Here is a 15538-nt window from a genome sequence, read left to right on the forward strand (position 1 = left end):
TGTAATGACATCACCTTGATCTTTGGGAAACTGAGATGGACACATCTCACTATTCTCTGGCACCTCTTTCTTCAATTTAAACAATGATTCATAATAAAATAACTGGCAGACTAATCGATAATCACAATAAGCGAAGTTTAAATACTGTAGAAAGATCGTGATCTTACAACCTGACAAAGACGTACGTTACATTTTCTACTACCTGTACCAGTACACCCACACGGCAGCGTGTATTGATGCTGGTTGTTGCCTAAATATAGCAATGTTTGCAGACTGCAGTGATCGTCATGGCGATGCCAGGCTTGGTTGCCGGGCAGATTTTGGTGCTACAAAGCCTCTGTGGTGCACAGGTTGCAAACTGCACCCGAGTGTCCACTTACACGGTTACTTAAATGGGCTGGATGAGTATTAGAGCTCATCAAATGTGTGTCTTTGTAAAAACAAAACGCTATGCAAGAATATTTGAAATGTTTTATGACAGCAATACATACGACAATGTCTGCAAAAATGAGATTAAAGACATTTTAGAGATTCGCAACTGTAAAAGCAAACTAAATTCTTCTTTATTACCACTAAATGCAACATTTTGCAGCATTTGTATGAGATAGTTTTCACATGCTGGACATCTGTTTTTAAAGGGACAGTTCTAAAACACATATTCTTCCTCCTACCTGGAGTGCTATTTATGAATCTAGATTGATTCGGTGTGAGCTGCCGAGTGTTGCAGATATCAAACGTAGAGACGTCTGCCTTCTCTACAATATGATGGGACTACAAGGCACTCTGGTGTGCCACAAGGCGTGGTGCTTAACGTCTCTTTCCAGAAAATCACGACCCGGTTATTCAAGATAATCCACAGACCTTAGTGAGCAGTTTCATGTTAGAACTATTTTCTTTCCACCTGTATCACCGCGCAGAAGGAAGAAGGACGTTTCCTCTTAGGATCTAGATTGATGAACGGCACTGAAGATAAGAACCGTCCCTTTAAAACGTTGTGTCAAGGAGATGAGATGTCCCCTGAACGGCACTAACCTCTTTGTAGGATATCCATTTGTAAGGCTGGTTGGGGAGCCGCGAGCCCAAGCAAGGTCCATCACCTGTTCAACACACAGAGAGACATCAAAGTTATTATAAAATCTACTTTATGTATATACATGTTTGCAAAGAGACAGATAGCTTTTCTCAGGAGTTGGTGGAGACCAAAGACAGAGCTGAATGAGAGTGAATACTTGACTTACATTCATCACGTGGACACAAACATGCCTCCACGTGATCTGGATTGTGAGATATGCAGCTGTCTGATATGCGGCTCAGTTTGCTTTGCATCAGGCCTCTGTGAGGCATTAAGCTAGACAGTAAAACAAACACTGGTGAGAAAATCCACTGAATGAAGAAAACTATCGGACACATGAATGTGATTTTGAAGAGAGTCCTCTCGCTTTCATATTCCTTTTAAACGTATATTGACGGGTGGTATCAAATTAATTCTACATTATCCTGTTGATCACATCTGCTTTGTTGATCCTTCTCTGAGTCTCACGTTTAATCCATTCTATTTTTAGTCTGTGTTGTATGTTTTTAACCCCTTTTATTCTGCGTGTAAAAGAGATTTATAATCTCATACGATGTCCTGTAGATATAATAGATAAAACATCAAATGTATAATTTGGACAGAAAACACAAATATCCTATTTTTTTTTTCCAGGATGGGAGAATGAAAGAAACACTCTCCATCTCTCTGTGTACGTTTGTGTGTGAGAGTAAACACGATATTAATACTGCTCATATTTCACATCCCACCCACCAGATATGTGGAGGCCTCTCTGGAAGACCTCGTACATGGTCCTGGCGTCATCATGGTAATGACTCAGCAGCTTGGAGCTGTCGCCCATCATGGACCGGCGACCTCCATCTTCATGCTGTCGCAAAGACAAAGAGAGGCAAAGAAACAGTGTCACACCATCAATCAATTTCACGACTCTTTCTCTAAACTCTGGGGGCGTCAGTGTCAAAATGAAAAACTGATTTTGGCCAAAAACAACAAACAACAGATGTAATTCCTCTCCATTATAAAGAGTAAAAAGTAAATAGTTTTCCTTGTTCTCCAAATGATAATCTTTCTCTATTGTCAGCTCACAAACACATATCAATATCTGTGTGTCTTTGCCTGCGTGTGTGTGCTTGTCATTTGTTTGTAGCATTACTTCAGACACAGGAAAAAAAAGCATTTCAAAGGAGTTTCACGTTGATTACAAACGCTGCCAGACAGTGAGAAGGCACAGGGCTGTGGTGTGTGTGTGCGTGCGTGCGTGTGTGTGTGTGTGCGTGCGTGCGTGTGTGTGTGTGTGTGTGTGTACGTGTGTGTTTGTTTGGGATGGTGGTTAAGGTAAACCAGGACGGGGTGCAATCGAGGGCACGTTGCACCCACAGCTTTTGTTGCATAAATTCATGTCAAAACAAGTTTTTATACACACAGAGGAGTGTTTAACAGTGTTTACAGTTTTTTTAATGTGTAACTTTGAAGTAAACATTTATGTAGTAAGGTAAAGACAATGTTAAAATAATAAATAATACATAATACATAATAAATAAGGTCAGAGGTCAAAGAAGTCACGTGTTTTTCAACCAAAATAAACAGAACATGAAAAACAAACATTGACGACATTGGTTAATGTGTGTTACACAATAATGCCTGTCTCACTAAATTATTGCAAATGTTATGTAAATTGCACCAAACCCGGCTTAACATCATATTTAGTTTCACTGACAAAAGCCTGAAACTTAAGTTAGGTACACGTTTACATCTTTACGTGACATTTCTTTACTGCCTCACTTTTGATTGGTGCTCAAATCTAGTGTCTCTTTAATCAAAGTATAACAATTACACAAGCACTGCGTTCCATATCGAATACTTTTTCTTTGTACGTTTAGTTCAGCTGCAGCTGCCCCTTAAAAAGTGTGCGTACTGTTGAATGGAGTATGCATTCAACAGGGACACACTACTTCCTTTTTGTGTCAGAAAAGCATGGTGGCTTTCACACTGCAACATGTGACCGGATGTAGCAGGACGTCCTGGTATTTTTGGCGCACTGCATTTGACATACTATGCATTTGGACGTACTACATCTTTCCCTGGCACACTAACTAGTATGGTTGTATTGGTACTGGAAAGCACAGATGGTATGTGTGGAAAAACAAAAGAAAAAAACAAAGCGCTCCATCCGGCTCATGAAGCGTTTTGCTGGTGGGCATCGGCGTGACAACATTTAAAGGTGACCTAGCACCTCAGCATTTTATTTTTGATCAACTCAGAGCTTCTCTCATCTGGATTTTGGCAGCTGGGTGCTAAGAGAGAACTGTTTAAGCAGACTTCAGTCAGAGAATAAGACAAACAGTAAAAGTGTGGGGGAGGAAAATAGGACTTTTAAGAAGCGAGGTGCAAATGATCCACTTGGGTGTGAAACTTTTTGGTGAATGAGACTCTTAACCGCATGTAACTGTGAATACATTTGTGTGAGCGCCATCTTACCGGCACCTCCTCCGACTGGTGCAGCAGGTTGCAGGGTGGCTTGATGGGGCGGGGTCTGGTGGCCAACCAGTACGCCAGCACGGCAGTCAGAGCGCCGATGCCCACCAGCGTGGACGTCGGCAGGGAGCGGAAGAACTGTCCCAGATCCTCCATCTCCGGTATTCTCAGGCCGCTCATCATCTCCTGGGCCTGCATCTTCTCCATCAGGGTGGAACTCAGCTCTGCAGGGATAGAGGACTCTCATTTACTTCTGATTTTACAAATCAACGTTGCCACTTTCTTTTGTATGGATGCACAACAGCAGCATTGTTAGGAAAATTACTAATTTAACACGGTGGCAAAAGTATTTTAGGTACATCTGAAAAAAAATACAGTTTACATGTATGTGTGCATGAAATAGTAAAAGTTAAAATCAGGCTGCAACCTCCGGGTCTGGAAAGTGAAGCCGATGCTTCATGTGTTAAAGCTGCATTCTCTCTAATGTCCACCAGGGGGCGACTCCTCTGGTTGTATAGAAGTCTATGAGAAAATGACTACTTCTCTCTTGATTTGTTACCTCAGTAAACATATCGTCTTACAGCTTTAACCCTTTCACATCGTGTTTGAAAGATAACGATTTTAGTCCAAAATATTTTAAACTTCTGGTTGCAAAAAAAACAAGATGGCGACGGCCAAAATGCCGAACTCGAGGCTTCGAAACGTTAGTCTACAAACCAATGAGTGACGTCACGGTGACTACATCCACTTATTTTACACAGTCTATGGTTAAAATGTTAATTTTCAAATTCCACATTATATTTCAAGTTAGAAAACCAATATTTGGTGGAATAATTGTGATTTTCAATCATAACGTTTACGCATCTTGGCATGATCAGTCAATACCTGATCAATACCATATTAAGCTATAGTGTGCCGGAGGAGGTATTTAAATAATGGCGTTGTGAGCTACTGCTGTTGCAAAATGAATCTAAAATTACATGACGATGATCGTTTTACCAGGCTCTGATTTCTAAACGTATCAAGTCCTCAGAGCTGCTGTTGATTTATAAACCTACAAAATGTCTACACTGTAGTTATGCAGCTTCACATCCGTCTGACCTGCACATCTTTGCAGTGCAGGTGGAAACCCACACACGTAGACTGTAGTCTCAAATTGAGATTTGGTGGCCAAAAAGAAGAGGGTTCAGTTTCAACCCCTTTAATCAGTCTTGTCTGATTAGAGTGTGTTATGAGTAAACGTGACCTCAGAGCTCATGACTGGGATTGAGGGGGTCTTCTCTCGCAGTCTTGCTTTTACTGTAAAAGCAGCTCAGAATAGATAATTTATGCTCCAGCACTGAGAAGTGGTGGGACTAGAGAGCAGATACAACACACACACACACACACACACACACACACACACACACACACACACACACACACACACACACACACACACACACACACACACACACACACACACACACACACACACACACACACACACACAGTGAGATGCATCATTTATCTGAGGGGGAGGCTGGCTGCAGAGCTGACTGGAGGGTTTCCTTCCCTCCCGCGGGAAATGAGTCAGAGACAGCACCACCCGACCGAGCGAATGGCGTCGAGGCACTGCTGCAGCTCACAGCCAATCAGAATCACTTCCTGTCTGCTCTCTCTTTCTCTAGCTCACTGACACACAAACACACACACACACACGCGCGGAGCCACAGACACCAACAGACAGCGAGGCTGAGGGGCGTCGTTAGGCCTCTTGTAGGGGGGCTGAAGCCCCCCTAAAATGTTCTCCAGCCCCCCCAAATAATTTGGCATTATTGGCTTTAAAAAATGTCATTAAATTAAACTATTGTTTCTCACATGGACAAGTTATTTATAACTCTAACATGCTACATATGTGCGTGCGTTCTGGTTTGTATGTTTTCTCCCCCTTCAAATTACAATCCAACAGCCTATCATCATACTTAACGATATAAACCCCGGGCACTAGGACCTTGGGGAGGCTGCTGCGTGCATGTTTGTTTTCCATTGAATGGTATATTTGACACTGAACTAGTTCATCTTTATCTCAGTGATAGTGTCCAAATGAGCATACAATATCACTGGTATGTAAAAACTACACGGACAACAAAATAGATGTAAATGTTGATCAAAATCTTATTCCCTTCCACTCATAATAAAACAAGTAAACAACTCAAAAGTTGACACTGTCAGGTCCATTCTCCATCCATTGTGTGCGGTCCCTTTAAGAATTAGGATTTGGGAGTGACACGGATATGAAAGCTAGTTTATCCGGCTTTCCTTTACAAGCAGGAAAATTATTTCTCTCTCTTTATTTAAGAAAAGTTCATATTTGTGTTGTCAAATTTCACTATGACCCTGAAATTCTGTCTCTTGTGTTATCATATACTGAATGCAAGCAAAACTACAGAGCAAAATCACACTCTTTCTGATTGGTTCAATCTATGAGCTGTCTGAAACAATGGATATCCGCGGCCCCAAATGGGCCCCAAAAAAAATTGCTGCACGCATAGCGCGCAAACATGCCACTCCCCTTGGAGCTAAGCCCCCCCTTTCTTTGAATCCTAGAAACACCCCTGGGTATAAATATCTGAGGCCGTGTGAACGTGGCTTTCTCAATCACCACTTATTTAGAAGCACCATTTTCTTCACTCCTACTTTGCTAAAGGGAAGCTGCATTATGTGAACATGCTGCGTCACGTGAACACTCGGGTGAAAGCAGGTTTCAGGAAGTCAGATGCATGACTTTTCAAAACCGACAAAAATAATGTATGTGAGACCAACATCAGAGCAGGACAAACGTCTTTTTATCTCTCGAAGTTTAATGAAGGTGTAAACGGGTTGTATAAACGATGATGTAAAGATTCAGGATTCTGAAGAGCCCCATAACATTTTAACCAGACAACCAAAGTCTAATTTCTTTATATTAACATTTAATTTATTTAGTATTACTTTCTAACATGTGGAACATCTCCTTTCCTTTTGGATTGGTCATTGCCGTCAGTCTCACAGCCTTTTTAAATCTCGACATTTAAAAAAGTCTTAGTCGAGTTTGATTACATCAGCTAATCTATTAGACTACAAATCAGTCATACTGATTTGTAGTCTAATAGATTAGCTGATGTAATCAAAAACTTTCCCCAAAAAGAATCACGCCAAAGCACCACTTTAGATATTGTGCTTACCAGAAATATGTTATAAGTTTCCTTGGAAATTGTCACGATCAGGCTGTGTGTTCTGTGTTCTGTGTGTTTCTTTCTATAGCTCCTCACTCTACCTGTCAGCAACTCCCTCAGTACCAGTCTAACTGCCTCAGTACCAGTCTAACTCCCTTCACCTGCCCCTGATCACTAATCAAGCACTCCCTCATCAGCACAACTCTCCTCACCTGTTCTAGCCACTATTTAAACCCCTGCCTCCCAGTCACCCACTGCCAGATCATTGTTTGTGTTCTACCCGCCCGTTTGTCTTGCCCCCGGTTTCCCACGTTTGGCCATTACCATGTTTTGCACCTCTGATATCTGTTCTTAAGTTATTTGAACAGTCCTTAAAAGACAATGTGAAAACCTTGAACACTGTTAGACGTGATAACTCATTAGGTGTGAGTACAGAACTCAGTTGTGTCCACACTTGACACTTCAAGTCGACTTGTCTGATTGGATAGTGGTTGTATATATTTCGAGGTCAAGGGAGCGGCTGTCAAACGGTGGATAAGGACATTTTATTTCCTATAAATTCTTCACAATAAAAGTCACCCTTTATTTTTGTTGCTTTATTTTGCTACTTTTTCTCCCTGCGGTATTTGTGGACTTGTTTTATTGAAGAATAGACGTTTGTCGTTACGTTTCACCCAAAACAAAAATACGTTTCACTTCCTGTACGGAACTACAACTTGTCAGTGATCTGAGTCGGCACTTCTGAAGAGTCTTAAATTCAGCTAAATGCTCTTACGTCCTCCAGGGAGCACTGGTAAATAATGTAAATGCTACACTCTGCACATGCTGTCATCATCTCCAGTCATCTGTAAAGCAGCACTGACACGTGTCACCACATCTCTGGTACATGCAGCTATTGCTCATAAGCCTCCACTGCTTTGATTCAAGTCAGGAGTACAACACCTTCAACTGCTCTACAGGGAATTCTCTGTCGCTGATTTCCCAAACTTCTACTTGGACTCGAATCCTCTTAATTCAACGAAACTCAAGTTTCTGTTCAGACAGAAACTATCACCTGTAACTGAAAAACCGCTGCATGACTGATCCCTCTGATGTGTCTGAAACCAGCAATGTGCCTTTAAAACCGCAGGACTCTCTGCTTCCCTTTATTTCTGACTGCACTGATCTGATGATTTCCTCTTTTTCTGTTGTTGTTGTCCCCTTTTTTGTTCTGCAGTTCCAGTTAACGTGTTGGGGGATTAGAGCTGCTCCAGTGCTGGGAAATGTTGAGCGAGATAGTAAATAATAGAAACCACTTGATGTTTCTGAGCTAAACAACACCGTTTTCGGGGCTTTCGTATGGCTGTTGAAGCAGTTACAATGTCAAAGTTAATTCTGGGATGACATGTCCTGCACTGTTGAGTACACAGAGTCGCCCACTGAGCGCAGCGGGAGTCCGTCATGAAGTTACACTTAATTACTGTAAAGACATGAGGAAATGGAAAGATAATCTGGCACAGCTTCAGCTGTTTGGAATGGACTGAGATCTAAAAAGTAAAGTTAGAAATGTAGAATATGGTAATAGCTGTTATCAAAAACGTTTTGATTATTTGATGATTTAAAGGAACCATTTTATATTTTACAAAATAGGCTTATTCAATTTATTTTTATGAGTTAAATGAGGCATTTGATATGTAGTCTGACGGTTAAATATGGATCTACCGTAGTGACAGGCTTATCTTAGCTTAGCATAAAGACAGCTAGCCTGGCTCTATCCAAAGTTAAAAACTATACTACTCTAAAGATGTGCTTGTTACTGTATTAGTGTTTATTTATTACTGGACTGGTAATTCTGTTAGCTGTTAGCCAAACACACTGTCCAGGATAATAACAGTGAGACTGATGCTCTACGCAACTAATTGGCTGTAAAGCGTTGTGAAAAACATTTCATCACATTTAAAAACAAGCTGCGATGTACGCACGCAATCTGTCGATGTATGAGACACGTCATACATACGGAGCAATACATCAGTGTGTGTACTGGTGACACGACACACGGAGCTTAAATCAAACAACATACAACACATTCAATAATCAGCTCAAGAGTTGTTCACATTTGATTGATTTGCACAGAACAAGTGAATGTTTTCCGGTCTCACACTTTATTTTCCACATTACAGTATCACTCATCCCATATTGCATTGTTCCATATTACAGTGCAGCTGATGCATCTGAGCAATTCTGACAGTAAGATCAATGACAAAGCACCAGCCAGCCGTGCACACAGACAAGATCATTTCCATGGCGGTGTCGTGCCAATAGGCCACCAACAGCTGAACCGTGTCATAAACACAAACAAACAAACCTCCCTGCAATCAGACGGGGACCGACATCAACACAATCCACCACGTTTTCCTCCTCTGGTGCGGAAACAGTAATCTGACCTGTTCTACAGCTTTAAAGTTACCGTGAACTTCATCTCACAAGTGATCTGATTGAAAAACATCGACTGCCTGATAAGGAAACGCGTTTGATCTTTATGACGATCACATTCTGAGAAGACGATTCTGAGGCTTTGACATGTCGGGTCTGGAGGTGATTTTCCCAGTGGGTGGTCATCATTTTTCTCAGATTAAATATAATTTGCCAGACAAGCGCAGGTATGCAGAGACACATTGATTGATGCTATAAATTTAAGGTCGAAATCTCCAAGTAAAGATTTCTCAGATACAAACAATTAATTTTGCCGAAATCAAAAAGCGGAAAACATTTTGGCATCTTTGTTCTGCTCCCTGACACAAAGGTTTTAAAGGGACAGTTCACCCCCAAAATCAAAAATACCTATTTCCCCCCTCTTACCTGTAGTGCTATTTATCAATCTTGATTGTTTTAATGTGAGTTGCCGGGTTTTGGAGATATCGGCGGGAGAGATATCTGCCGTCTCTCCAATATAATGAGACTATATGGCACTTGTGGTGCTCAAAACGCCCCCAAAAAATTACATTTCAAACCTCAAGAGCCACGTCTCTTTCCATAAATAATGACCCGGTTACCCGAGATAATCCACAGCTCTTTATTGTGAGCAGTTTCATTTAGGAACTATGGTTAAAAAAGAAAATGGCACCACAGGTAAGAGGAAAAATGTGAATTTTTGATTTTGTGGTGACCTGTCCCTTTAAGACAATTACTGCCACAGCATTGGTCCTAATTGTGATGGAACATGCATACTCATGCATTGAGTATGTTGTTACTGACTGTCTGTAACAGACATATTTAAATGCTTTGTCTGCTTGTTGGCCTGCATGCTTGATCGATTTTGAAAACACAGTAAAGTCCAAATGTTCTCTATAAATGTCTGTGCCTCACTGGGGAATATTATGTCTAGTAGCTCAATGTGCTTTGCGCTGCCTTCAGTGGCTGATGTGGTTTGGCTGCAGTGGTGACAGAGCCAAAGTGGATTAGTCTGTGTTTTAAAAGAGAGGCAGAGGAGTTGAAACTGCACTAAATACAGACGGACTCCCCTCCATAGCCTCCTGACACCACTGTGCAGATAGCATGAATAGTGGATTGTTGAGTCTTTAACTATTTTATATTAAATTTGACTGAGGTTATTTGTTTGTGTGTCTTCTAAGAAGCAGTTTAAGTATCCTGTTGGTTTATGAAGTAACTTCTTACATGTACATGACTCTAAATTTGTAACAGGAACAAAACAATTTCCTAGTTTTACGTGGGCGCAAAGTGTATGGGGCAACGTCAGGAAATAACCTGCTGTCTCATAATTGAGCACCCATTCCTGGCACCTGTTTGTGTGGGAACGAGATCTGATGTGGAGCCTGTGGGACTAAACGAACCAATGACTGGTACAGCACAGACATGCAAGCACTCGTCATCCTCCTGCCATGAAATAGCCCGGCAGCAGCAGGAGACTCAAAGCCTGCCAGACGTCTAACTGACGGACTGAGATGCAAACATCAAACGGCCCGTAGCTGTCTCTCTCTCTTGTTCTCCCCTTAATGGCATTTCCCTCCTTGACTGCCAATAAAGAAATGCTAAATTATTATATAAAAGATAAAACACAAGAACAAGACAGAGCAGGAAATGTTCAGAGTAGAATCAGGTTGTAACCAGTGAGTGTGTAAGAAGAGGACGCAGTCATCGTAACGTCACCCGCTGGTTTGTGGACTGATGTTATGAAGCCTCGAGTCGCCATCTTGGATTATAGCAAAGATAGCAAAAACAGCACAACAGCACAAAAAGCCTGTCAGATTCGCGAGGCTCTCAATGGTGGTCACGGTGACTCTGAGGTGAAGTCTCAGTAAACTCATTAAGGGAGGAGGTGCGTTCAGGCCTCTGAAGGCCACATACTGGATGTGTATGCAGCCGCCGAATTTAGACAGATAAATGACAGATTTAATGTCTCTTTAGATTTAATGTTTGCTTTTCGATGGAGGAAATATAAAAATGTATGTTAATATAACGAGGTAGGTTGAATTTGAATGACCATCTTAGATAAACATTTGCTCAGCTGTCTCAATCTTCTCTCCAATGCAACCGATGACTCTGTTTGGTGTCCAACTCTCTGTCCCGTAACCTAAATAATGCTCTCCAGAGTCACACACACACACACACACACACACACATTCAGGTCTTCAAGTCCATCCCTGTTGCCTTCTACAGAGAGTTGTTTCAGCTGGTGACAGAACAACAGCAGGTCTGACCTTCATCAGCCTGTGAACTCAAAGTCCTCTCTGCTGTTTTAATTTGTGAAATCACGCCATAAAAATCAAGTTTATCGTCCCTCCAGCTGTTGCATTGATGGCGGCTTAGCTTTATAAATGAATGTGAGTGCTGACCAGGACAGACAGGAGAGAACACACGTTTTAAAGTCCTTACATTGGTTGCATTGATTTTAAGATTCTATTACTTGTTTTTTAAAGTACTTTATGGTGTTGAGTCGGCATTTACGTCTGGCAGAGTGTATGGACCATTTTTTACATTATTTTATCCGCTTGTATTGTATTAATGTTGAAAGTTGTATAATTGTATTCTATTTCATTGTTATTTAATGTATCACTGATCTTGTTGTACTTAAAGTTGTATAATTGTATTCTAATGTATTGATGTAGTTTATATTTTAAGCTGTTTCACTACTATTAGAGTTATTACAGCTTTTAGTTCTATTTTATTAAATTACTATCTCATGTGCATTCGTCACAAATTGTCATATTGTTAAATTATTTTGGTCTTTTCTGTTGTTTTCACAATCCACTCACTTATTTTTGGCTTTTCAGTCGTCTGTGAAGCACTTTGAACTGCACTGACCTGTTTAAAAAGGTGATATACAAATACAGTTTGATTGATTGCATTGAGTTGATTCACAGGTAGGTCTTGCTCAAGGATGAGGTTTGTTTGATGTGGACACAATGTAACACTTTACAGGACAATTCCTCTAACTACAGATCCACAAAAAAGATGCACACATTTGCTGAAGGGAAGTTTGGGAAACAGACCTTTCATGTAATCTAGATTGTAACTATGAAGCAGAAATAAAACAATGCTGTAAACTCACAATAGACGTGAAGGCAACACAACTATCTGGCTGAAAGTTCAGAAAAAGCTTAAAAGTGGACCTCAGATGAAGTTTTTTCAGTCATTTAAAGAGTCGACTTTCTCAACTGAATGATAACTTTAGCTGATCGACCACAGATGTAAAGATCTAGTGTGTGCTTCAGTTGTCTCTTAGCATTCGTTGTTTGGTTTGTAAATGCTTATTGTAGATAATTGCTGGGATTTTATTCGGGATATTCAATCATCCGTCTGTCATGTTGCGAAGAGTTCAGAATCAGCCAACTTCTAAATCTAATCTAAAGTGAGTTGTGTCAAGACAGAAAGCGGTCGAATTTATCTTCACAAAACAGAATCAATATTTGACGAATGAAAATGTTTCAAACAAATCTGATGCAACATCAATCAATGTCTAATTTGGAGACATCAATATACACTTGGCTGGAGAGCCTGACAGATGTGCACTGAGGGAACTTAATAAAAAAAGTGTCATATCTATTACAAAACATTTAGAGCACATACTGTGCATGAACAGCTGGGTGAAGAAAAATAAACATTTGAACTCGTTGGACATGGAAGAGGACGTCTGAATGGACCTCAGCCGTGAGCTTCATCCTCTAATAGTCCTGCTGTAAGATGGATCAAGTCAAATCTTAACAGCTGGGCTTGAATTATAGCTTAAGGTGGATAACAGGAACGAGCATGTATGTCGGTGACAATGTGTGAGTTTGAGGATCCTAAAGCTAATCGGGTCACACAAAAGGCTTAGTGTGCACTTGGAAGTATTGAGGGTGTAAGGATTTAATTTAACCGTGGCTCTTAAAGAAAACTTCCAGCTGGATCCACTCACACAAAAAAGCTAAATGTGCTTCTGAAGTGGCAGCATTTTGGGGAAAGGGAATTTGGCTGAGTTCATATACACGACACAATCCCACAATTAGCTCATCTAAAGTTCCTCTGAACAGTCGCTCCCCTGAGGACCAGTGGAAGGTTGGAGTCACTTTATTTAGAGTCCATTTAAACAAGTTAGTTAGTTAGCCGATCGCTTGGCTCCCGGAACGTGCTGCAAGGTGGACAGAATATCCAGCGTTCAGCAGCAAAGGTATACTGCGTGCAGCCAATGAACCGCTGCAGACTCCTAAAGCTCCGCCCCCTCTCTGCTACGGAGTTTAATAACATTGAATGTGTCGCAATCAAAAACATGGGGAAATTCATTCATTTTTGGGGGAAATTAACTCGGTGTAATCTTGATGAGTTAGAATAAAAGATTGTTAATTCTTAAAACCTATTAAACATTATACATGTAATATTATGCCTCTTAAATCCAATTAATTAATTTTGTTTATTTAATTATGTCCTTGTTTTCTCCATTTTTTTTAAATACAATTATTATTCTAAATATATTTTTTTATATTTATTTACCTGGTTTACTAAATTATTTCTATGTTAATTTTCTTTTTGTATATATTATGTATTTTCTTTTTGAGTTGCTCTGAGGGAAGATCGTGGACAGAGGGACGTACGGAGGGTTTGTGTGTGTGTCTAGACGCAATGAGACAAAATGCAGATAAATATATTTGTAAAAAATAAAATAACGAATGTGTCGCGTGTCCAAATTGCACCAAATTCCACAAAGCAGTCCACGAGGTCCCCAACAAAACACCCACCGAGTATGAAGTAGATCAGATTCGCGGTTCTCGAGATATGCGAAGAACACACAGACGGACAGAGTAAACCTTCTCTGCTGCATCATGCAGCTCCTCCTCTGAACTGTTTCTCTCAGGATGCTCCCACTTTAAAAAGATGCAGCGTTCAGGCTATGCACGCACCATTTTGAAGCTTGGCTTGTGAATGGGCCGATATAGTCGCCGTGACCTCTGAGGCTTAAAGGTGGAGGGAAAAAAACCGCAGCCCTGCGTCCTTAAGTCCCGCCCCATCGGCCCATCTGAGGGCCGTCACCAATGATTAGAGTCCAGCGTGGGGAGATTACGGCCTATTAGCACACAGAGAGCGGATGACCAGCAGTAACCTCGCTCTATTTAAAGACATCCCACTCTGCATCGCTATGGTTAACGCCACTTGCATCAATGCATTTCATCTATTGCTTCTTCTTTTTTTACCGATTGTATGTTAAAACACAGGTCAACAACAGAAAAGAAGAGTGTTACTGTGGAGAGTTCATTAGACTGTGAACCTGAAAACTGATGTTGTGTGTAAATGATTTGTCCGTGTCTTTGATGTTACCCAAATACTGGACTTAATAAACGTCTAGAAATAAAAAAGAAAAAGAAAATAGCTTCTTCTTTTAAATCCTCCTTTTACTGCACCTTCTTTCTTTTAACCACTCATCCTCATTCCTCTACTCAGACCACCCTCCATGAGTCAACTTCCTCCTGCCTACTGTCGCTGAGGGATAATTGCACATCCTGTGTGCACAGCCAAATAAGTACGAGATATACGGCAGGAAGGACTGCTATCAAAATATGCAGCAAAAGGAAATCTAAACTGTTATTTCATTGCAGAGGGGTTAGAAGGCGTGATGTGTGTGTGTGTGTGTGTGTCTGTGGTGTGTTCAAGGGGCCTCGGGCAGATATCACATCACCTGATCACCTTCTCATTGCAAGAGGAAGTCAGCGAGATGCGTTTTTTGGCCTGGTTTGTGCCTGGCTGGCCTCCGTATCACACCACCCTCAGCTCGCCACACCCACCCGCCCCTCCCTCCCTCCCTCCCTCCCTTCTTCCCTCCCTCCACTCTCTCTCTCCTAGACACCCTCCCCCTTTCGCTCTTCTTCTCCTTCAAATAAAGAGGTACTCTCACACACACACACACACACAGTGACACACACTGTAAGCAAATAGACATTTTTGCTTAGACGTTTGATATTTGCATGTTTTAAAACAAATTACACACGCCGACACTAAATGAGAACGCTCCCATTTTGATTTGACTGTCAAAGTGGGAGCGAAGGTAGCAGCAGGGGAAAACACATATTAATCTTAAGTCATCTTATCTTTGTGATTAACACTGACTAATACTAATATTTCAGCCACTGTGTTCACCACTGTGGATCCTGTCATGGGGCTTAGCCGCTAGCCACAAGGCTAGTGGCCACATTCTACAGCGTCCTGGTGGAAGAAGGTTCACGGTTTTCATCTGAATGGAGCAGGACACGAACCGAATACTGTACATTATACTCGGAAAGCTGATCTATAAGAGAACTACTCGAGCACGTGACTGGCAGTCAGGCCCTGGTTCAGCACTTTAGTTGGA

General features: G+C 41.2%; 1 protein-coding gene across 7 annotated transcripts in view; it reads right to left on the reverse strand.

Annotated features, from left to right (window-relative positions):
- The window catches only part of acsl6 (acyl-CoA synthetase long chain family member 6), a 74127-nt gene that overhangs the window by 19783 nt on the left and 38806 nt on the right, over positions 1–15538 (reverse strand). For all 7 annotated transcript variants that reach the window (XM_076101897.1, XM_076101898.1, XM_076101900.1 and 4 more), the window contains 3 exons: positions 3530–3750; positions 1805–1919; positions 1033–1097 (listed from right to left, as the gene is read on the reverse strand). In XM_076101897.1, the coding sequence (XP_075958012.1) occupies positions 1033–1097; positions 1805–1919; positions 3530–3750 (401 nt within the window). The remainder of the gene's footprint in view (positions 1–1032; positions 1098–1804; positions 1920–3529; positions 3751–15538) is intronic.

This window comes from Anarhichas minor, unplaced genomic scaffold, assembly GCF_050575085.1.
Source record: "Anarhichas minor isolate MPS153535 unplaced genomic scaffold, ASM5057508v1 ptg000027l, whole genome shotgun sequence".
Classification (NCBI taxonomy): Eukaryota; Metazoa; Chordata; class Actinopteri; order Perciformes; family Anarhichadidae; genus Anarhichas; species Anarhichas minor.